The sequence below is a fragment of the Marmota flaviventris genome, chromosome 16 (genome assembly GCF_047511675.1).
Source record: "Marmota flaviventris isolate mMarFla1 chromosome 16, mMarFla1.hap1, whole genome shotgun sequence".
NCBI lineage: Eukaryota > Metazoa > Chordata > Mammalia > Rodentia > Sciuridae > Marmota > Marmota flaviventris.
Genome location: NC_092513.1, coordinates 22,204,864 through 22,229,871, shown reverse-complemented (window position 1 = coordinate 22,229,871; position 25,008 = coordinate 22,204,864). Strand labels below are relative to the sequence as shown.

Below are 25,008 nucleotides of genomic sequence, written 5' to 3'. Positions count from 1 at the left end.
CCCGCAGAGGGCATCCCTGCGCATTGATATGTAGACCAGGCGAATGCAGCTGCTGGAAGCCTCCTCCGTCCGCTCTTTTTTTTCCCTAAGCCTTCGTCTCTCTGCCCCCAACCCCCCTTCGCGTGGAATCTTTGCCTGATCCAGTTCGTTTCCCTCCGGTCTCCACATTTTCCCTTCCAGCCCTTCACTTCTCCGGATCAATGGATAGTATGGTTCCAACTCCCAGCTCACACACCGCTGGCGGACACCCCAGTAACAAGTGAGAGCGCTCCACCCCGCAGCCCCCGCCTCTCCTCCCTTGGTCCCCTAGCTCTTGGAAGCAAAACGAACAGCATCACCAGCTCTCGCGCGGATTTTCCTCTTCAACTTGACCCAACCGACGACATGGAACCAGCCTCAACCTTTTAATGCCCAGCCCAGTCACAGGATTGTTTGCCCTCTCCTCTGGGTCCCTCCTGGATATTCTGTTTATTGATGACTTGCAAGCCCCGCCGAAAGCTATCTTCCCTTCTCTTGCTCCCTCCCTCTCCTTGAGTTACTTTACCCTGGCTCGGAATCTCTTGGACCGAATGGAACTTTTTGCTGCCTCTTTTTGCTGCTGATTCCCTCAGTGGACAAGGAAAAAGGCTTCGGAGGCAGAAGAGGCACAGGGGAGGTGGAGAAAGAGGTGGAGGAAGAGGACGAGGAGGAGGAGGAGGAGGAGGAGGAGGAGGAAGCCGAAGGGGCTCGGCGCGTGTGTGTGTGCATGTGTACATGCGTGTGTGAGTGCATGTGTGTGAGTGCCGCCGCTGCCCAGGACCCCCGGCCCCGAAGGTGTTGGCTGAAATATGGAGAATAGTCTTGGATGTGTTTGGGTACCCAAGCTGGCTTTTGTACTCTTCGGAGCTTCCCTGCTCAGCGCACATCTTCAAGTCACCGGTAAGAGGTTCTTTCCTTTCTTCTCGTCGCTCGCCCACCCTCTTACCCCTTTTCCTTTCTCATTTCATTTGGCGAGAGTGGAATTGGGGTGGAGGTAAAATAAAAAGATATTCGGCGCTCCCTCTGTTCCCCCTTTCCTCGCAGATGATAAAAGACAGAAGACTTTTCCCCCTCCTTGGGGGCGGAGGATGTTGGCGGCGGGGGCGAGGGGAGCCTCTTCGCTCTTTAAAAAATCTAGTGCTTCTCTCATCTTTGCTTTTGCAAATACTTGGCTTGGTTTGGAGAGCGGTCTGACTGGGACAGGTGATGGGGATGTCGTTGAAAGGAACTGTGTGGGATCCTTAAAGCCTTAGAAACCTGCGAAGGGGAAGGCGAATTGGAGAACCGGGAGCAGCGGAGGAGGAGGACATTGAGGGGTCTTTGAGGAAGTCTGTGCGGGATGTAGCTGGTGGGGTTGACTCGTTTGTATGTGAATACATGCGCCTCCTGGTTTGGATTTTTGGACTTGCTGATTGAAAATCGGAAAAGGGACAGCTAATATGTTTGGGTAATTCGGAGGAGGGGACCTTGGTACCCAAGGAAGCGCAGAGTTGTCAGGAAGGAGGGAGGTACGTTTTAGGTTATTTTAATTTGAATGCAGTTCGCCAGCTAAGTCTCCAGATATCTCCAGGATACCTCCAAAACTCCGTATGATTGATATTCTGGGGAGCCAGCCCCTGGCCCTGGTACTTGGCAAACGCAGTTTCTAATTGAAAATGGCAAAACTGTTTGGCGACTGGATTTGAGCTAAAGCCGGAGAAAGAGGGATCCAAAGGGTGCTCCAGGCTGCTGCAGTCTTCGAGTACAGACCTGGGGCCAAAAGAATAAAAAAAGCAAAGTGACACATTATAAGGTTCCCTCGTTTTGCGGAACTTCACCACAAGTAGACCGGCGCTGGGGTACTGGGGGCAGGCCTAGTGGGGAGGAAAGCCTCTGGCTGAACATTCAAATCCCTTAGGAAACGACCTTTCCCCATATCCACAAGAAAAGAACATGCAGGAAGGGACCAGGCTTTGGGTAGAAGCGCCCCAACCTGATCCTTGAAAATTAACAGGGAAAAGGATCAAATCTGAATGGCCAAGTCCCCAGCCTCCCTGGAGTCCTAAGCTCTGTCTTTCTTGTCCCCGCTATGTGCTGTGTGGCCAAGGGTTGCCAACTGGAGCACAGAATGCGCCTCTTCACGGTCGCTAGGGATTGAGGCAGTCAAACGCCCAGCCAGCCCGAAGCTTCCCAAAGCCTGGCGCGGCCACACGCGGGCAGAAATCCGTGTGCGTGCACGCGCACTCCATCCTCACCCTCGTTTGACCAGAAAGAGCGAGAGCGTGAGTGTGTGTGTGTGTGTGTGTGTGTGTGTGTATGCGCACGCGCCTGTGGTGCGCGGGTACCCGCAGCCGCGCGCTCTTATGCCCAGGATCCCTCCTCCCCCTCGGGCTGGTTCCCTCCTCCCTGGCTTCTCTCTCCCAGAGCTTTGTCCTCTGCAATTATTCCTAAGGAAGGTGGGCCAGGGAGCCCATCCTCACTGTAATAAATAGGTGTCTTTAAAAATTATCCTCCTCGCGACCCGCAGACGCTGCGGCGAGGCATAGAACTCTGCCTCTGTACAGAAAATTGACTTGCGCTCTTTCTGGCAGGTTGGGAGGCCATGGATAGCAGAGCGGAAGTTCAGAGGGGGCATCCCTTGCTAGGTAGGAAGTCTGCAGAACCAAAGGGGACTGAAGGTCTGAAATGCCCTGGCTGAATATATTGCATTGGTCAAGGTGTACAAAAATGGACAATGTCCATTACATGACAGTATTTTAAAGCCATTTCCCAAGTGACTTTTGTCTGGAAAAGGTTGGAAATAGATGAATGGCGATGGATTTAATATTTGTTTTATTAATCTCTAAATTAATTGACTATCCCCCTCCCACTTAAGTTGCTTGTCTAGAGACTTGTCATCATTTATTACTACTTTATTTTTCTTTTTAAAAGTTTATCTTCTTAGATTAATTTGTGCCTGAAAAGCAGATGAAAATATATACATACAAGGGATATGCCCATGGATAAGCTTTTCCATCTTTATCTTTAAACTTCTCTATGCTTCTAAATCCATTTCTGTTAATTGCAAATGAATTATGGTGGCCTTTGCACAGGTCCCAGGACCCAGGATTGTGCACATTAGAGATATGGCTATGTCACATCACTCTGGTCATCTTTGCTCATTAATCTGAGTGTCACCTTTTTCTTAGTAGCAAAATCCACTCTTTGGGAACATGGTAGGAATTGGTGATAAAGAAAGCATAGTTCACTCTAAGGAAGGACCAGTAGGAGGTGCCCTTAAAAAGGCCAAGCCTCCAGTTTACCAGTAGTGTAATTCCCATTCAGCAGAGTGTTTAAAAGACTTTGTTGATTGGTAACAAAGGATTACAGAGACTTGCACAAAGCATGGGACCCTTTCCCACTTTCTAGGTAAAGTCTGAAGCTCCTGTGTATTTGTGCAGGATTATTATGGCACAACTGAGGGCATCCCTGAACACTGTCAGCATAAGGTGAGAACTTGATGCTGAGGTCGGAGGACCATGGCTTTTAGCAGGCTCTTGTAAAATGCCATCTTCTATGTTTGGCATGAGTCCCAGGCAGAGGCATCAAGTAGAGTCTCAGAATCTCAGGTAAGATGGGAATTGTAGATGATAGATGTTAATGAATAAAATAGGAGGTATGCCCATCAATTAATTAATTCTTCAAGTATGTTTGTATTATATTCTGTTGAAATAGTTTGTAAGTTTATGTAGTCTGGACCTGATGAAGTAAGGCTTGCTGCTTTCCCCCATCTACCACCTTTTTACCCACCCAACCAAATCAGGTCACTTCCTCCATCTGGGTGTGCTGTTAAGTGGAGGGAGCATGGCAGGACCCGAGTGCCCCTGGGCAGGCCAGCAGTCCACTCCTCTGTTGAGTGCTGCAGTATAAATCACCAGTGACCTGTCACAGTATCCATTTCCCACACAGCAGCAGCTGCCCTCTGAGTTATGAAGCATGGGAAACAGCCACCACATGTGTTATGTGTGAATATATTAGGCTTAGTGCATTTGCTTTAATGCTCTTAAAAGCTGGGCTGGCTTGAACTGCTGATAGGCATTTTTTTTTTTTTCCCGGGGAGAGATTTATAACTTCTCAGTGTGTCTGACTTACATTTATTCCCTGGCAAGTTAACCTCTCAGCAAACTTCCTTGTTTCCATTGAGAAGGAAGAGCTTCAGTTCTAAATTCCTGAATGGACCTCTGCTGAAACTTCTTCCTAAAGTACATTTCTTTGCAGGCTGCAGTATGGTTTTCCAGGCCAGCAGGACATTTGACAAGAGTTTGGGGGGGCATGATTTTTCTTTTTCTTTTTTTTTTCTTTTATGGAGGGGGATGTTTTTACTTATTTCTGGAGAGGGAAGAGATGATACTGTGCCTTCTAAGGAGATCCCAGCACTCCATTTGTTTGTTGAGCATTTTTTATGAGAGAAGTGCTCCTGCTTCCTGGCTTGCATCTCCTGTTGCATGGATCCAAGGGTCTGGGATTCTTCAAATGCAAGAGTGGTTTGCTCCTGGGATGCTTCCAGGTGCACCAAGTCAGGTCATCTAATCTAGTGTGACCACTGTCCTTTGGAAACAAGCCCTGAGTTAAATCTCTACTTCCTGGCCAAAACAGTTGTACGTTTCACCTCATGCTGCCTGTTTGAAGGCAGTGCTGAAGTTTCCAAACTGATGATCTCTTTCTATAACAGAATGTGCCTTAAGATTACACTTAGCAAATATTCTTACTATATTTTTTTTGAGAATTGGCCATTCTAAACTTCTTCCTCATGCTTTTTCCAGTCAGTATAATGATAAGAAAAGAAAGCAGTTGTTTGGGAGCAATGTCTTAAACTAAAACCAAAACACATATACACAAAGAAGTGATGATTTCTACCCCCGCCCCCATGCTTTCTCCTATAAATGTTTAATTTTGGGGTTAATCGTGGTAGCCCTCACTGTGTAAGGACAGTTGTTATTGCGTTAGTGACTGAGTTCTTACCTGGCTAGAGCTCTCTCCAGTTTTCATAGTTCTGGCTCACAGTGTTGTCAGAAACTCACATCAAACTAGAATCACATTGCTCTCTTTGGATATTTGTTACACAACTACCAGCTCTAATGATAAATTTTTGATGGATTAATCTATCTCTGATGATAATCTCTTAGATGAACCATATGCATAAATTTCACATGAATTTCAGGAAAACTTAGCATTGCTTGAGTAAAAAGAATAATGAGTTAAACCCGCTGAGGATTGCTTGATTAATTAACTAAAGATAAAAAGTCACTTGGTTCTGGAAAAATACTGTAATCCCTAAAGTGGAAGGGTAAGTACTGTGCACATTTACAATTCATAGAATGCAAACGGCGTCTTCTTTTTCGTCTTCTCTCTCTCCTTGTTCCATTACAATGCTGCAGAAAAGGATTTAAGAGTTCTATGAGTTGTCACAATAGTTACACCTTAATGAATCCTAGCTTGGGATCTCACTAACTCTGATTGAAGCACACTGGATGAAATATTGACACAATGCCCAGTGAAATACACCTGTCTCCTGTGGCTGCTTCTTCTCCATGCCTGCCCCTGAAGGACCATAGTTCCTCTCTAAGCCATACAGCATCAGTACTGCCCCATTGGAGGCAGCCCAGGGAAGTCCTTCACACTGGGCACTATGTTTAACATGCTGTGGAACATTTTGCAAGGTAATAGGATTTTGCTGTGAAAACAAAATTTTAAATTTTTATGATGTCCCCCCCAACCCCCAGCGGAGAGTTAAGCTACACTCTGAAAACAGCTAAGTCACGCTGTTACCATAGTAGACTCAAACCTGTGGCCTTTCAGTCAGAATTATTGCAGTTCTAGAGCTCACCCCATTTTAAGTAGAGACCGAAGTGAGTGCTATAGGATATTAGTTTAGCTAAAGGAGGTCATTTGTTCACAAAGGTGTTACCCGGTTGGAATAACAGAACTTTAATTTTCTTCGAAGTTACTTTTTTTTCCCCCCAGAAATCAGAGTATTTCTTAATGTCACCATAATTTTCATGGCATGGCATTTCCCTATGTATTTTAGATATATTCCTTCAAACAAGATCTCAGGTAAAGTGAAATTTAACTTGTCAATAAGAAAGGATAAGCAACTCAGATTTTCCCTGCAGGCCAATAAAAAATATGCAAGATAAAATGACATGTTATATATGCCAAGTGGGTAATAGCAAAAAATAAAATGCAAATTATTATGCACCTTTATAATTGCAGCACTCAGGTAAATTGCAGCACAATTTAGTATCACACTTTTGCTTCTCCCACACGAGAGTGTTGATTCCTTATCTTATATTTTTCAGGTTCTGCACTGTGCAAACGTGAATAAATACAGGTTGGCTGATTGATGATCAAAATTATTATAGTGCTCTGAAGTTCTTTGACAAATTTTAGCCTGAGGTTTTAAAAGCAAACCCCTTTAACTTGACTGTAAAGTAAAAATGTTTTCCTTGATAGTTTAGAAATGCCTAAACTATGTCCAATGGTATGGCCTAGAAATACATAATAATGCATATGATTGAATAGGCCTTTCTTTTCATTATTAATGGTAATTTGCCAATAGTCATACCAGCACATGTTGCTTTTTATGAATAGTTCCAAACAACCATATTACTCACAACTCTCATTTCTTGAGGGAAAGTCTAACCAGGAAACACACAAATCTTTCTGTATTTATTGATCATATTTTTCAAGAGTCTATAGCTAGGGCATGACTTGAGTGGGAGAGTTTCTCTTTTCTGCTAAGTTCCCAGAGCCCAGTCCCTATAAACTACTTCTTAGTTTTGTTATATGCTTTAGCTTAATTTATCAAATCCAAATTCTGCAACTTCTTTCTTGCTTAGTCATTTGACATCCTCCATGTAGGAAGACCTCCAAGACCACACACAATGATTCTTGTGATGGAACTGAACAGTGATGTTGCAACCTGGAGATTTCTTCCTTGTCCTTTACTCATCCTTTCAATATTGGTTCTTGCCAGAGGGCTACTCTTAAGAGGATCTAGGACAAAAATGTTCCGCTGAATTAATTGAATCTTTATGATGTGATCTAATGAAAATACCAACTTAGTGAATTGTGACCTAATAAGAGGTCTTATCAATATAACTTTATTCTGACTATGTAAAATGTTCTTAAAACCACATTTACATTTTTATAAGAGAATAAGGGAGTTAAGAAGATAATATAAATATTATTAACTCAAGCCATTGGTCTTAGTAACTGAATTTCTGGTGAAACCCCAATATTTTTAGATTTCACAAGTTTCTCCATTGTCTTTTAGAAATACTTCTCCACTCAACTGTCTTTTAAGAAGTATGTAGAATATGATTTAAACCTGTTCTTCATAGACCCATTGTGTCACTATAACTCATTTATTATATGATGTGATATTATCAGGATGATTTCTGAAGGTACTACATCATTTAGATGTTTATTTTTTTCCATGAAATGACCATGCCTGCTAATTTTGTTTTATTAAGAATTTTATTTTGGATTCATAAAATACATTTTATGATACATTTATCTACTTCCTTATGTCCAGCTGAAACTTCTCCCAAATCTTGTTGGGTTTGTTTTTTCTGTTTTTTTTTTTTTTTTTTTTTTTTCTGAGATTGTTGTTGTTGTTGTTTCTGTTTTAATTTTGACTAAGAAATAGAAGACAAAGTTTTGTTGAGATTGGATCTAAAGTAAGATTGGGTCTAAATCTGGACCTGAGTCACTTGATAGAGTCACTTGATAGAGATATTTCATTTTAACTAATGGGTTTGTAGCATTTCTGAAATTTGATATTAATTTGCATATCATTTGTTCTTTATGCAGCAAAATTTTTCTTATTAAATGAGAGTGTGGACTGGATCAATTCTAGTTATATTACTGGTTTCAACTTTATATGATTTCTTTAAATTATGAACTTTACATACATATATGTAAAAAATCCTAACAAAAATAAAGCAACAATTACCTATGAGCCCATTAGTAGTTTTCTGATCTCTGTGATAATGAATAGCTGTCTGCTGTAGAGTTTTGCCACAAATTCTTGCATCTTCAGTATGCTATTTTGCTTTGCCTGTACTTGGTTGTGATATAATGACCTGCATTTTGCCTAAGCATTAAGCATTTGAGATTCATCTATATGGATATGTATGACTGCATTTCAACCACTCTGTTGTATGATATTCCTTGGTAATAATTAACCACAATTTTATCCATTTTACTGTTGATAGATTTTGGGAACTCAAAATTTTGCTATTGTCAGTTATGCTGCTTTGAACATTCTTATACATGTTCCCCGGTAAAACTTTGCCATCATATTTAAGGTGCATACCTAGCGGTAGACTTGCTTAGTCACAGCAAAGACATCTTTAGTTTTAGAAGGCAATGACATATCACATCTATTAAAACCCCCACCAGGAACATATGAAAGTCCCCTTTGCTTCTTGTCTCCACGAACACTTGGTATTTTCATTTGCTTAATTTGCCTTCATCTGGTGGATGTGAATTAACATCTCATTATGGGTTTAATTTGCATTTCCCTGATTGCTAATAAAATTGAACATTTTTTCCCATAAATTTGTTGGCCATTTGTGATTTCAGCAAGATAATTCTGTCATTCTGTTTCTTCAATTGAGCATCCATTTGCTTTTACATGGGAATACTATTGGTGGTTATTTTGTTTCTCCTACTGAGCAACCTTTTGCCTTCAGGCACAGATGTCCTCAGTAGTCTTAACTTGTAGCAAGTTGTTGCCTAATGCTGTATCATGTTCACTTTAGCCCAGGCTTTACTTCAACATCTCCCCAAAGTACTCTGATTTTGGTCTAGAAACAAGATCCTTAGCCACTGTAAGACTGATTATTGATTATACAGAGCAACGCCTACCTTGTCAGTATTCTGACTTATCCTGTTTCTTTGTCCATGTAGAGCCTCACTTTTGGTGAAACAGATGCTGGGGTGCCAGGCTTAATTGAAGGCATGTTATGAATCCCTTGAATATAATGAAACCAAAGAATGACTGAGTCATGATAAACACCAAACCTGAGTTAAAAGCCCTACTCTCACCATTTGATCTTGGGTGTGTTTCTAACACAGCAAAATGCATAGACCCAAGATCGTTGTTGGATTGATGGCATATCTGACTGTGAGGATCAGCGGGATCTCTTTGCTTGCACATGTGCACCCTCCTCTCCAGTTTTCGTTTGGGTTCATTATCATTTCACCTACTCCCATGGGGCAGGTTAATGAAGGTCCCTGGATGAAATAAAGCTTTGGATGAGCTTGGAGAGGGCTCTCTAGCGGGTTGCCTTCTGTGCCCACTCATTAGAGATGTGAGTCAAGGCTGTGACATCTAAGCCAACCCCCGGCACTCAGTCCTCAATCCATTGTTCCCACATCTTTCCTCAGCCTCGTGGGATCCCAGAAGAATATAAATTAGAGAGAAAATCTGCAAAGCTTTCCCTTTCATGTTTAATGTCTGGGCAGAGCTGTTCCCCGCAGGACAATTTCTAGTTATTTTCTCTTGCTGATTTGAGACATCTCCGGGGATTGTTTCTTAACTTTCCCTTGGGAAACTTTTCAGCACCGAATCAGTTTTTGTTGTTAAAAATTTATTTCACAGTTCATCTTAGATAGTCCTGTTCTAAATATTCTTCCCTGCAATCCTGTGTCTGGCTCCTGGTTTCTTTTCCTTCTTTTTAGTGACTCTGTCTCTTCTGTGCTGACACATTGAATAATTCTAGCTATCAATCATGCTTGCCTTCCTCCTCAGTCTTCCCTTAGCCAGACTATAAATATTTAGTTCATTTAATCCTTCCTCATACCCCTAAAGAAGCTTAATCATGTTTATTTTTCTTACCTGAACTCCCTCTAGTTTGTTTATATCTTTCTGGTAATCAAGGACCCCAAATTTAATGTGCTCTTCTAAGTAAGAACTCTCAAGTCGTGCATTATAAAATATAGATTCAGCATGGTCCGTAATTTGTGGTATAGCCAGCTGTACACATTTTGTTTCCCCAAACTTGTGTTCTCATTTTCCAGGTAGGACTATCGATGCCTTACATAATCATTGAGGTATTATAAGGATCAAATAAGATCAAGTATTCGAGTCAAGGTATTAGTTACAGAGCATTTGTCTAGTGATACGAGAAAAGAAATGGAAAGTTTCAATGTATTTCTGCCCTCCAAGGGCTCATCTTTAAGTGGAGGTGACAAGCACACACACAGCTAAGTGGGATACAAGGCTGAACAAAGTGCTCATTAAAAAAGGAATGCAAACAAAGTGGGACAGACTGCAAAATATCAACTACAATGTTTATGCATTATATCATTAATATATTAATATTAGCCAGATGGTCTGAGGGAGATAATTCTCTCATCCCTGTATCCTTAGATTGATGGAATTTAAAAAAAAAGTGGGTGTAAAGAGCTGTCAATCATGTTGAAATCAAGCTATAGGTATAGTAATAATGAAGAAACTGTGGACATCAGAGTTTTTTTCCCCTGCAGATCCAACTGTGGGTTGTTAAAAATACACCCCTTCCCTTCCATGGCCCTTTCCCCTCTATTCATTGAGTGTGTCAGGAACAGTATTAAGGTGGTGGCAGAGCTCATCCCAGTGAGATAAACATGCTAATTAAGTAAACATATTAACTAATTCATAATTTCAAATGAGCTAAGGCTTTAAAGGAAAGAAACTATTGCAAGAAAGAGATCCAAAAAGCACAACAGAGAAGGTTTCCTGAGGAAGCTGTGGTTGATTGATGCCTGAGAATAAGTTAACTTAGATAAGGAGGTGTTCTGGAAGGGAGAGGGGAGAGACAGCCAGGTTAAGTAAAGTGGGTGCCAAGGCCCTGTGATGCGAGGAAGGAGAGTGAACCCCCAAAATATGCATGTTATCTGTGCCAGGAGTACTAAGCATAATAGTGTGGTAACACATTAAGATCCTCTCACCAGTAGAAGCTTCTCATACTCAGTAAATGTTAGTTGGATAAATTGAATGAGTTCATATTAAGGAGCTTTCTCTAATCTCAGCACAGTCATTTAAAAATTTAAGCAAATTACATAAACAGCTTTTGCGCTGATTTTCTCATCTGTCGGATGTGAATTGGGGAGCCTATGTATCCTGAGTGTTTAGAGTGGGGTCACGTGGACATAAGTAATGTCGTCTAGGGAGAGAGACTTCAAAAAACAAAAAGAGTGAGGCAAACACGTGCAACAGGCCCCTTCCACTCTGACCACGGTCACCCAGCAGAGGGAGATAGGACTTCAGCTGTCTGGAGAAGTAGGATTGGCCTGGGGACATTTCTTCTTACTGTGGCCTCTTGCAAACTGTGTGCCTGATGGCTCTTGGTGATTTAAGAAAGGAAACAAAATCTAAGATTTGAAAACCATGATAGATGATTTTCTCTGCAATACGTTCCATTCCTCTAGGTTTTCTCTACAGAACTGCTTTGTAAGATATGATAAGTGTTCTCTCTGCCTTAAAGCTGCAGCTCATTCAGAAGTCATTGACTTGTGACCTTTCCATGTCACTGGACCTAGCACCACTTACTCCACTGAGTCACCATGGCTTCAGCTGCTGGATTCCACAGATGAACCAGTCCCATAGTTCCACAGTCTTTGGTCATGATGAGAGAGGTAATAGCTAGGTAGAAAAGCCTGCTTACTAGTGGACTTGATTAAGGCCTTAAACTTACTGGACCTCAACCTTCCCACCTGTAAAATGGACACAAACCTAATTTTTGCTTTCCCACTCTAAATCAGAGATAGCATCACTCCAGCAGTTAGATATGTAAAATATCTATTCTAGTGACTTAACAATAAATATTTCATAAGTGCTATCTACTATTAGTATGATCTTAATATGGGGTACATTAATTCTGAGATAGTCTACAAACACAAATGTTCACAAGGGCAGGAGGCCACTCTAGAATCCTCCTCAATTCCATTGCTGCAGTTTTAAAGACTTAGAAATAAAATAAGATGGTCAGACTCCAGTGGCAATTTTAAAATCAAGCACATGAAACAGCGGGCCCCGGTTCATGGCTTAGCTAGATTTACAGGCTAATAGGTCCAGCTAAAAGGTCCTGACACAGTGTAATACTGATCAAAGTTGGCAGCCCATAACATGTCTCCTGTGGATTCTGCATCCAAACCATCATCTCTTATTAACTCTCTCCTGGTTAACCATATTCATTTCCGACACACTCGTCAATCCAGCACCCACTCAGCATGAACACCTAGAAGCTTGTTCTTGGTTTGTTTCAGTACCATGTATAATTTGTTCCCAGAGTCATCTCTCTAGAGGAGTGTCTCTCATCATGACTCTGTATCAATTTTTATGCCCTCCTCATACCAGTTAATTCAGAATCTCTGATGTGGGGCCTGGGTTCAAGGACTTTTTAATCCCCGCAGTTGACTCTAACATGTAGCTAAGTTTGAGAACCAGAGTCCAAGGGTCTTTCTATTCAAAGAGTGTTGCCTGGACCTGAATCACCTGGGAACTTGTTACACTCAGGGCATGCTGACACTCAGGTCATGACCAGACCAAAGGGATTAAACCCCAGGTGACAAAGAAACGCTGCCCTAGGGGACTGACTCTCTGGCTTCACAATTTTAAAGAGCCCTTCAGCCACTCCCCTTCTGTGCAGGTTAGTTCAAAGCCTCTTGGAGGGCTTGGCCTTCGGGAGCTTGTCTTACAATGGTAAAACTGTGCCAACACCATTTTCTGGTTTGAGGTTGAGTAGGTAATATATTTCACCAAGGTCAATGATGTGTTTCATTTTCCTTGAGATTAAAAACCCTTAAAAATGTGCTTTGGGTGTTCCATCTGCCTCTTCCCTTCTTCTCTCACCAACATTCAAGATAAGATGGCACATTTTAAAAGAGTCTGTTGGTTTTTATTCCGTATTTTCTCTCTCTCCACTCTCTTTTTTCCTTAAAAATACCCAGATTCAGGGAACCTGAAAGGGCCTCTGGAGCCCTGGGCTCCTCTGCCAGCAACTCCGTGCTGAGAGCAATGGCACCCACATTCTCCAAGTGAAACCATGGAGGGGCTGTGCCCAGAACCTTCTCCCTTCCTTTGGAAATAGTCTTTAGGGCATAAACAGACCAAATTCTCCTTTGCCTGGGCCTCTGTGGCTGGAGAGGGGAACGTAGCTTATACAGAAGAGTCAAGCTTTACAGAAAAAAAGCTGTAAAGCTGGCTCAGTGGGAGGGTTTGAAGCTTGTGCTCTGCACAGCCTGGCAGAGAGATGAGCTCTAACTGGCATGCTCCAAATCAGAGTCGACCAGAAGAGGACGTGGGGCTCAGCTGTGCTAGCAGATCAATCTGAATGAAAATCACTAGTGTTCCCCCTGGTGAGAGAAGTTTCTGCTTAGCTCGTGAACTGTAGGCCCTTTCTGGTCCTGGTAGAAAATGAGTAGGGCTTTGTGAAAGGTTATGTAAGGCTGCTGTCTTTCCCCCCAGAGTCAAATTCTATTTATAGAGGGGTGAACTGCCTCTCAGGGAAAAATGCCGCTTGTGCATTATAGCTTAGGAAAAGGAATCTAATCAATCCTCAGGAAAGAATGAAGTGAAGACAAGGAGAACAAAATCCTAGGCAGAGAGTGGGATGCACACAAAGAAATGGGATGAGAGAGCATCATTGCTCTGGCCTTGGGTGCTAGAGCAGTTAGAGAGTGACCAGGAGTTCCTGTTTGCCGGGAACCAAGGGTTGTCCTAGGAAGCAGGACATACAGAGTTAGCAACAGGATAGTCTCAGATAGACTGTATGATTTATCACCCTAAATTAGGTCCCTGTGGTGGAAATGAGGGCGGGGATAATCCTGGGGATTTCTGTAAGGCAGTAACACTTGAGGCTCCACACTGTTAGCCACAGGGAGGAATGAATACCTGGGGGTGGTAGCAAGGCTCAATAGGAGGGCACTGGCCCAACAGTCCAAAGAGGATGGGTGCCTGATTGGAGGTGCAGAAACAACTTGAACCATAGCCATGATACCTGGGTCACTGAGGCCTAACCCTCTATCCTGTGGCAGAGTCACAATTGCTACCCCAAACCAAAGGGGTTTTGTGAGAAGCAGCTCATTTTCAGTATCAGGCTGTCTTTTGAAGATTGTATGATAATGTACTTTTTGGTGGCATCATTTCTTAACACTTTTCTTTTGTGTTCCATTGTTGGTAGTAGAGTTTATTAACTACTTGATTTCCTTATGATGATTGTTCACAGGTTTGCAGAGAATCTGAAGTTACTCTTGTGCATGAGCCTTACAAAGCTCATATAAAGATATGGAAAATTTCAGAATTTCTTAGCTTTTAGCTACAGAGAGTTTTAATTATGTTTTACTTTTCTCTCTACTTCGCCCTTCTTTGTGCTTGAGTTTTTTTCTCTGCATGCTATTATTAATAATTTTATTGGTGACTTTCCAAAGTGCTTGTGAGGAATTGAAAATCAAGGAAATCCTGCAGATACTAAAATGCAGATATGTGAAGTCTAGAAAATTCACTCTCTTCTTAAGGCCTTGTTCTAATGTAACACAGGTCTGAACATAGAATAAAGTAAAATAAGTGAATAATTACTTACTATACAGTAATTCCAGGGATAGACTCTGTGTTTGCCTTAGAAAAATCATTCCTGAGAACTTGGATGTGTCAAAAAGTTAAAATGTTATTTTTGTAGAAGTCAATGGAAGCCAAGAGAAGACCAGGAGATAAGAAAGACATCTTGGATGAGAACAACACACCTTATACTTCACAGCATTGTTGGGCAGAAAATGACCCAAGTGGTTGTTTGACATATGTCTCTCATTCTATTGATGAAGAAACAGGGTCCCAGAGAGGCCCCAAATCACAAATCTAAGAATGGGCACCATGAAGCATTATTGGACATCATGGAAGGAAGTCTCTGCTCTATCAAGATTTAACTGGAGGACCCTCATGAAGATTCAGGGTTCTTATTCTTAAAATGGGAAAAAAATGTTGCAGAATAGATGACATTTAAAAAATGCATTAACCTAAAGATTTTTGCAGTGAGCACTAAACTATTTCTATTTTAATCCATTCAATCAACAGGTGCTTATTAATGTTCTGTTTGATATAAGAACATACAAATAAGCTTCTATCATCCTTTTTTTTAAAGAGAGAGAATTTTTTTTAATATTTATTTTTTTAGTATTCGGCGGACACAACATCTTTGTTTGTATGTGGTGCTGAGGATCGAACCCCGGGCCGCACGCATGCCAGCGAGCACGCTACTGCTTGAGCCACATCTCCAGCCCTGCTATCATCCTTTTTGAGTTAACAAAAATGATTAAGGAATAGGACCTAGGCACTTAAATACGCAAGGAAAGATGAGTAGACTCAAAAGGCAAAATATTATCATATTATTGAGAACCAAATGAGTGGGGTACAGATGGAGGAGAGGATGAGAAGAACAGCTTTGGCAAGGCTTCATGAATAAGCAGGGGTGGAGACTGGTGGGCAAGGTAATTGGAGAGGAGAGGATGATGTTCCTATGTGGACACACTAGCCTCTTCCCAAGAAGGTAAGGATGTGTGTATGTGTGTGTGTGTGTGTGTGTGTGTGTGTGAGAGAGAGAGAGAGAGAGAGAGAGAGAGAGAGAGAGAGAGAGAGAGAGAGAAAGTCTGGAAAGAAAAGGGAAAGAGAAGTTCCAAGGTCATCTGAGAAGTAACTGTGGTAGCATAAATAATGTAATTTAAGAATGAAGAGGCTTTGCCTGCAAGGCTTTTCCTAATAATTTTAGGGAGGTCTCAAAAGGACAAATTGCTCAGTAAAGGACAGATGCCATCAGGCAATGCATTTCAAACTCGGAAATCTAGTAGCTGAGAAAGCAAATTTAGGGCCCTGCATGGCTTGAGTAAGTCTCTGCTGGAAATTAATGTTTCCATCTTTTTTCTTTCAGCACAGCTTCAAAATGTATAGTGAATTTAGGTTCAGGTTGCCAAAACCCTTTATTACTAATGCATCAAGAGTGTTATTCTATCAAAGATTATCTGTACATTTTACAGCAAAAGGGAAGCTAACCCAGTCCAGAATGTGCAACTTAACATTTCCTTTGTTGTTTCTCCCAAAATGCTCAGTCATATAAGGTTGTGATAATTCATAATTGATGAAAGATGATGATAACGTTGCTCTATTTCAAAATGATTATATAGATTCATCCCCCGATACCTCTCTCAAGTGAGCAGAATAGTTAAATCATCTCACATGTTTTCTTAGTGAGGTTATGAAAACTGGCAGCCCGTTATGTACTTAAGATCACATAGAAATTACTTGTTCTGGAAGGACAAAACCCAAATCTGGAATTTATTCCATGTTTTCACCAGAATATATTGGACACCTTTTAAAGCAAGGGTAGTCAATTATTTTAATTCCCTGGAAGCATGTATACTAAAAATACAATGCCATCTATCACCCAGTTCTTGATTTCTAATACCATTCTCCAATAAAAGGAATCAGAGCTCCTTGGAGATATAGCCAATTCTAGAACTTTTGCAAAACATATACAAGATAAGCTTTGAGTATCTTTTAGTGCCAGCAGTTCCTGTTTGTTTGTTTGCTTGTTTGTTTGTTTTTTTTTGTGTGTGTTTTGTTTTGTTTTTAAGAAAAGATAAAACCTACAATGATATAATAAGTCAAAGGGACATAGGAGCTAATGGAAAAAGCTCTCCATTGCGAAGTCTGGAGCAATTTGAGCAAGCAACTAAATCAAGTTATATCAGATTATAACCTAAACTATTAAATGAATGTATTAATAATGCTGGCTCTCTGTTTATTGATCTAGTCTTTGAGCTCAGGGTTAGATCTTGAGTCAGGTGGACTTTAGTTTATACCCCAGTCCTGGAACTTTTTAAATGTCAGAATCACGGCAAAGTATTCTACCTCTTTCTGTACTTGAGTGTTCTCATCTATAAAGCAGAAAATAATACTTAATTCAGAGAGTGTTTATAAAATGATTTGAGAAAATGCATATAAATTATGTAGCATATTACCCATCATGAGGTAAGCATTAGTATGATTATGCCAGTGTTATATTATTAGTCCTGTCACAGAAATCAACATGTACATAATTTAAATTCCTCCTCATGGTCACCAGTGCTCTTTAACACAGGTCTTTGCCCCCCCTTTCAGTGCCTCCCTTACATAATCATGGGAGTCCCAGCAGGTGTGCCATAAACATTTGTCCTCTGCTTAGCACCGGCACATGGCACACATCTGACTAATGGACTTCTTCCACATCCCAAGGTAACTACCATCTCTTGCCAAGCAACTACTTCTGTGGTAGACTGGTGCTGTGGGCTTTGTGTAAGGCCATCAAAGTTCCAGAACCTTCCCAGTGCCTGAGCTTACTCCCAACATGGTTTTCCCCGCCATTCCTGCTACCTCAGTTATCCAGGGGATATTTAAGTGTTACTTATAGAAATGTTTGTTTTTTGGACTCACGCACCTCAGGTGAGCCTGAGGAATATGTAAAGGACAAAAAAATGTAATATGATAATAGTGGCTAAGATTTATGGAACTGGTTTAAAGTGAAATGGCAGATAATGCTTAGGAAGTCTTTGTTACTATCTTATTTTCTTATTTAACACTCAAATATGCCTTATCCTAAGTAAGAAAATGTCAACTAAAAGACTATTCCCTAGAGTCCCTTGCAGCCAGGAGCAGGTGTGTGATGAGTTCTGGTGAATGATGTGGAGTCAGGAGTCTCCCTGAGATTTCAGGGAAGTGCTCAGCTCCTGACCCCAGCACCGCCCTGTTCCTCCTCTCTGCATCCTCCTTTCTGTCTAGAGGCAGGAGTGAGGCCTGAAGTTTTCGCAGCTGTCCTGTGTTAGGTCACCTGTTAAGGGTGACCAGGAGGAAGTGAGAAGAAGCTTGAGTCCATGGTGGTGTTACAGAGCTGGGGCCCTGCAGGGTTGAGTCTAAGTAGCCATTGCAGTCCTTGGGTGCTGTTCCTGTGACTTCGCCAGAAAGAATTTGAGCTAAACACAGAGCAGCAAGCAAAAGTTTAATAGAGTGAGAATCGAGAGTTGTGTACCACACAGGGCCTGCACGAGAGAGGATGGTGTGGTGCCCACAGGGCTGGAGTTTTTAAGGAAACTGAGTCCTTTGTTCTTGCCTCAGTTTCCCTGTCCCCCCTTTATTGGTTAATCACCCTTTAGATATTCCTTAATGAACTTCCTTTGTGAGGACCTCAATATTCTGGCTAACAGGATGGTTGTGACCTAGTTTTGCTAACAAGGGGGGATTGGTTGCACGAGATAATGATGGCATTTTGTCAGAAAACCATAGTGAATTTACCTGTTTTAATTAAGGTATCCAGGATTTATAAGTAATGATTTCCTCAAGGAATTATACTTCTCTACAGCTTGGGGAAGGTTAGACATTCCGGGCCTCATTCCCAAATGCTTGCCTGTTTAGATAAGGTTCCCCGTGGTTTGGGTTTTATGGCTTCTGGATTTTTCTTGGTGCATAGGCCTGATGTCTGTCCTTTATTGGCCTTTCCTTCTACCACCTGTTCATGGCTAACTCACCTGCCTAACAGTGACCTTTTGAGTCACTCTACCATCTTGGGACTGATTCCTTCTAGGTGGGTGGTCATCCAGGAACTAAACCTGTGTTTGGGAACTAAATTCTTGTGGTGGGGTTTCTGTCACATTCAGCCACACTGTGGTCCCATATTAAGTTATTTACTCCTCAAAGTAAAACAGTGAGGGGGAGACTAACATCATGCCCTTCTACAGATGGAAAGAGTGAGACTCCAGATAGTTCAACAAAATTCCCCAATCACTGCAGAGATATGATTCAAATCTTAGCTCCAAAACACTTGTCCTTAAATCTATGCTCTAATTCCTAGACAAATGGTAGATGCTGTTATTATGCCATTGTTATTATGTTTATAATATTCACTTCTCCTCTCAAATGGGTGATATTTTCCTATGAGTCATTTATTATTTAGACACTTCTAGATTATTGAGTATCTAAATAAAAACTCAATTTTCTGTTAATCATTTTCAAATGTCACAGTTTTCACTAACAAGTTATAAGACAGCTTCCTGCACTTTAATTTCCTCTGAAGAAGGAATCCACTGCCACCTTATAAAAGACTAACACCCCAACAGCAGCTTTGGAATACTAATGCCCTACCTTAACAACCCGGCCAAGCTCTGTAATTCACATATGTGTTGCAATTTCTCTCCCATTGTAGTGGAAGGGAATTTCACATCGTTTTGATATATCGTGTAAATTAGGCCAACAAAGTGCTGTGCTATGTCTTCATTAAAATAGGAGACGGTAATAATGCACCCATGTAGCGTGCTCTTGCAGGCTTTGAGTTATGAACATTCAATAGTGTCTCTTTACTTGTGCTTAAGTTGGCATTTGTGAGCAGCATATAATCAATTAATCAATAACCCAATTTTCTCTTAAAGAGATGGTGCATCATTTTAAAAAAATCAGAGACTATTGTATGATTTTATGAAAAGAGCTGTTTCAGCAAAGAAACTTGTTTGAGAAACATCGAAAGCCTTTTTCAGGGATGATGATTTTGCTTAACTAAGCCAAAAGTGAAATTGGATACAAATGTTCAGTTCCTGAACCATTTTATTATTTTTCCAACTGCTAGAAAGGAAAGCACCAATTTGGGATTGCTAGTAAGAATGCATTGTTTTTATTCATGATTAGAGTTGGGTAAGTGTATTCATCTATGAAATGCACGTAAAAATAAACTAATCCTAAAACACCCAGTTTAAAACTAATTGAGTCTGTCCTATGTCTTACAAATTTTGAAGCCTATACTCAGTTGCCTTATCAGTCTCACATGGTGTCACAGAAGTATAAAGTGATTCTACTAGGGTGATACAGTTGACAGCCACATTGAGATGAAAACCTGGACTTCTCAAAATGTTATGTATATTTACATCCTTACTCTATTATAATTTTTGCATAAAAATCATGTATTTCTATTGTAAAAATTCAAATATTATGGAATTGTATGAGTCAGAGAAAGATGATTTCAGCCAACCACTGTTATTGATTTTACTCTCACTTTTGGGAGAGGGGAAGTCTCTTTTTCTATCTGCCATACAATTAATATGAAACTTGAGAAAAGTTAATGTTTACTTTTGCACCACATAAAAATATTTAGCTGTGAGCTGGGTGCAGTGGCATTTGCCTGTAATCCCAGCAATTTGGAAGGCTGAGGCAGGAGGATTGCAAGTTAAAAGCCAGCCTCAATAACTTAGTGAAGCCCTACGCAAATTAGTGAGACCCTGTCTCAGAATAAAAATAAAAAATGGGCTGAGGATGTGGCTTAGTGGTTAAGCACCCCTGGGTTCAATCCCTAAGTACTGAAAAAAATATTTTTAAAAACTTAGCTGTGTTTTCTTCCACTATTTAAGCAAAGAGGTAGATCTTGAAAACAAAAATCTTTGATATTTGCCTTATTATTTAGACACCAAAGAGCATGATTAAGATGAAAATGGTCTCTTCAAAGCAGATTTCCTTCCAATAGAGGCAACTGTTAGACATGCCTGTCTAGTGCTTTCCATGTAGAGGAAAAATGGTAGTAGCCCCAAGGCCTCAGAAATTCCCATTGCTCTTTTGTATGTTCCTTCTCAAAGTGTAGCTTGCGGACCAGGATCTTCGATGTCACATGGGAGCTTGTTACAAATGCAGAAACTCAGAGTTCATCCCAGACCTACTGATCAGAGTCTACATTTTAAACAAATCCCCATGTGATGCATATACAAGTCTAAGTTTGGGGAAGTACTGTTCTAGTTCCAGCATGTTTCTCACTCAAATCTCTGCCATATTCTAAGAGCTGTCAGTTGCCCTTAGAATAATGATGATATGTAGAGAAGCAGTCAGGTCAACACAGCTCTTTTGGGTAACTTGCAAATCTGCTCCAAAGGGCCAAGTGTACTCATTAGTGTCAAGATCAGAATAATAATCCAAGGTCTGGCTCATTTCCCTCCTCTTCATTGAGGTCACCCCACATGACCTCATCTATGTCTCTGAAGTCCCAACTCACTGAAGTTTGAAGAATTTTACCTCCTATTCTCATAATTTGTCACTAATCAGATATGGCTTGATGTTATTTTGCTAATGTACATAAAGACTCTTCCCAATTAAACCATGACCTACATGAAGGAAAAGATCAAGATTATCTATTCTTTATCGTAATTCCTCAGTGCTTCATTAGGATGACGATATAAATAATGAAGAAAAACCAAAGAAATAGATTCTCTTTCCTTGGGATATAGGTGGAAATAAATGTGGGTTGAATTTTTATGCTTAGGATAACTTCACAGGAAGAGTATGTTAAACCCAAGAATCTATCAACTCTCTCTAGGCAGGAAAACAAAGGCACTGTTAAATGTTAAATTCCTTGTTTTCTCTCATGGCCATGGGGACCGTTAAGTCTTCATTTCTCTTCAATTTTTATCAAACAGAATTTCAAGCATCAGAAACTTTTCTTTATTAACATTGGAGTTAAATGTCCTCCTCCATGTTAACTTAACTCTGTCTTATTGGAAGTTTGCCAGTAAGGGGATAATCAAAATTGATGTGAAACATTTACCTAAATACTCTTAGAGGATGAGGTGTTGATGATAAATAAGTTGAGGGGTGATAAGAAGAAACTTGACATCATTTTAATTGAACATTGATGTATTTTTCCTTATCCAAATATCCATTTTTTTGATTCACTGTATTCCCATTGCTAGTCTAATATTTAAATGGATTAGATGAATACAAGCATTATCTAGGTTGTGATAAATGAAGTAACTTTGAATTGCTCCCTGAGAAATATAGTTTTCAATTGGAAATTTGGTCTCTATGTTTTTAGAGCAGTCTTGAAGTTTTTTTTTTATTGTAGTAAAATTGATGTTGAACATCAGGTTAACAAAATTATGTCTCCAGTTTGTTGCAAAAATATTTAGGAGGGGAGAAATCATATCTCACTTTCTGTCATACCACTGCTTTGACTTGCAAAGATGATAAGTGTTGAGAAGTAAAACTAGAAGGCAGTGAATTTTCTTTTTAATGAATCAATGCTGAGCTTACTATAAATAATGGATCTGAGGATATTTTTCATGGACTTGTCCACCTTCTAAACATTTTAGGCCTTGAAGTCCTCCAACCTTGGGATGTGTGGTTTGACTATTCTGTGACAGCCCTGCTTTCCTTCCAGAAACAACGTAATTAAACTCTTGATTGAATGCAGAAACAAGCCTTTGGCTGTGGATGACATTTTGCTTTCCAAAGCCGCCTTCTAGCTGAAGCTAATCTGTTTCAGGATGGGAAGGTCAAGTGACACCTCATGAACTAGAACCGTTAGACCCAGCCTCTGAGATTCTTTCTTCAGGAATGGGAGCCTATTTATAGATGCTTGGTGATTCCCATGAATAGACAAATGAGAATTATTAGCGATGTGAACTCTACTTATCTGATCATTTCTGCTCCCTACAGGTCCAGATTTGATGGTATGTTCCCTCCCAGGAGCAGGGAAGTCATTGATCTTTATAATCTGTCAAACTCGTTCTTAGATTTATGCCAGAATATCACATATCCCATCTCTTTGTGCTCTAATGCCAGGTGTTGGTCAGTTATCCAGTTGGAAATTAGATCAGGGATCAGGGTAGGCACTCCAATTTGCATCAAGTTACCTTTCATAGGTTCCTCAGAGGAGGCTAGGGCAGGTTACAAAAGACATGTGAATCCCCTAATGGATTTTATCTTTTATTCCATAGTTTTTTTCTCTTAGCTTCAAAAACCTATGCTGGAGATTTTGATTTGGATTGTGTGTTAACCCTTCAAACCAAGAACATCAGAGGAATCTAAAAGGAAAATAGAACTTTGTAATGTTATCAGTACTGAGGGAAAAAAGGTGAATCTCTCCTTATCATCCGGGGTGTGGGGAGGTGGAAAGTGGGGAAAAAAATCAAACAAAACATTTCTTTGTTCCTGTAGTCCCCTTCATAAACCAAAAGACCATTTACTTATTTGGTCTATATTATAGACACTTTTATAGGGACATATTTTGCTGGTTTTCTGTCTAACAGGAGACTCAGATATCATAATAAAAATCTGTATTCAGACCAGTTCAGCTCAGACTAATTAATGGAATTAGGTAATCCGTTGGTTCTGTTTCTATTACTAGGGCTGTTGTAGTTGGAAATGAGAATATGGACCTCACAATGAGGTTCATGAGGCTACCTTAAAAGTCCTTCATTTCTCCTTTACCCCTTATAACACAGTCCATGAAGAACATAGTCTGGTATACTTCCCTTCCTTGAAAGACACACTGTAGTTATCACTTGGGTATAACACATACCTTGTTCTCACTTCTGCTGGTGTCTTGGAAGGCTCTGTCACTGGGGATATTTGTTGGGAAAGGATGCAATTCCAAGGAAGTTCTAGAACCAGGAGATTATAGCTGTAGAAGACGGGTGCTGAAGCAGGAGATTAGCCTCTAATGGTGGGTTAACCAAATTATTTAAGTCCTTTGTTAGTTTTAAGCCAACAGGTAGCTTTGTAGATGTTCACATGGCTTGAATACTAAAATATTTACTCACTGTTTGGTAAATGTGGTAAACTCACTGTCTGTGGCTTCCCAATGTACCAGACCTTCTTCATTCTGATGGGTGAATGTTTTTGCCAAGTCATACTTACAAGGTAGCAGCATTGATTCTCTTCCCCCCTAATGACTCTGGAGGAACAGAGATGTTCCTTTACCCTGGTAACTTCTAGTCCTTCAGTCCACCACCTAGCCAGCCCAACAAGACTCCCCTGTATACTCTCTCCCAGGGGCCCTGTGCTTCCTGTGCTTCTCTGAATTCCTGAGACTACGACATCTGATCAGACTGATTTCCCTGAGTCACACTTTCATGGATGGCAATGGGAACTGCAGTTCTGAGAAAAGGTGAAGCCAGTTACAGCCCTGAGCCTCCAGCCTATGGGTTGTGAATGCTTAAATATCTTCCTTCTGTATTGGTTCTGTTCTATGGAGACAACTGTCTACCCTGTAATAACTCAAAAGTGTTCATAGAAGACATTATATAACATGTTAACTGGCAACCAAGCCCACCCTGCCTTGATCCCAGTTGGCTGAATTCACCTGATTGTCCACATATAAGAAATAGGCAAATGATGGTAAAGGGAAACAAATAATGAACTTTATGCAGCTTGATGAAACTATGGAGAAGCAGCTTTATTGCTTTTCCCTGCTAGCCCCACACAGGCCATTACAATTTATAGAAATAAAAGCCAGGTGATAGACATATATAGATTTAGTTGGCCTGAAGATGGGAAAAATGGGACAAAAGGCAGAACGTACTCATAGGCAGATTTAAGTCCTGGGCAGGGGGCTGGGGCAGCTTCTTGGCTTCCATCAGGTCCTGGGGAGGCAGCCCCTCAGTTTCCACTCTCAGCAAGAGGAAGCTGTTCTTAATTTTTTGGGGGGTGGGATGGGAGTTCAATCTTTCAGTAGTATGATTTTTTATAATGTTATTAAAAACTTTTATTGTTTATTGTATTTATCAAAGTAATCATATTCAATGAAGAAAACATTGGAAAAGAGAAACAGAAAAAATATCAAAATCACTTGTGATTACATGACCCAGTGTGAATTTATATTAAAATTTCGATACATATTTTTTGGGTGTGGGCATGTAATAGTAAAAGGGCCATATGTTGCATAGTTGTTTAATTTTTTAAAATTTTAGCAATCAATCGTGAAAATAGTTCCAAGATCACAGATTTTAGGAAATTAGGAGATTCGGAACTGGAAATCAAGAAGTTTCACTTTCTGGCAAGGGAAAAAAAAATGTCTTATGTAACATTCCTCTCACAGATCCTCAAGCTTTTTCCTTTTTACTATCAATAATAGAGGCTCACAGCCTTCTTATACCTCTCTCTTTATTTTTTCTGGAGCTTTCTATTTTACTCTTTCTACCTATCATTCG

General features: G+C 40.5%; 1 protein-coding gene across 1 annotated transcript in view; it reads left to right on the top strand.

The window, feature by feature from the left end:
- The first annotated feature begins 827 nt into the window (after positions 1–827).
- Dcc (DCC netrin 1 receptor) overlaps positions 828–25,008 on the top strand; it is a 1,066,901-nt gene continuing 1,042,720 nt past the window's right edge. Inside the window, exon 1 of the mRNA XM_027949033.2 lies at positions 828–918. Within this exon, the coding sequence (XP_027804834.2) occupies positions 828–918 (91 nt within the window). The remainder of the gene's footprint in view (positions 919–25,008) is intronic.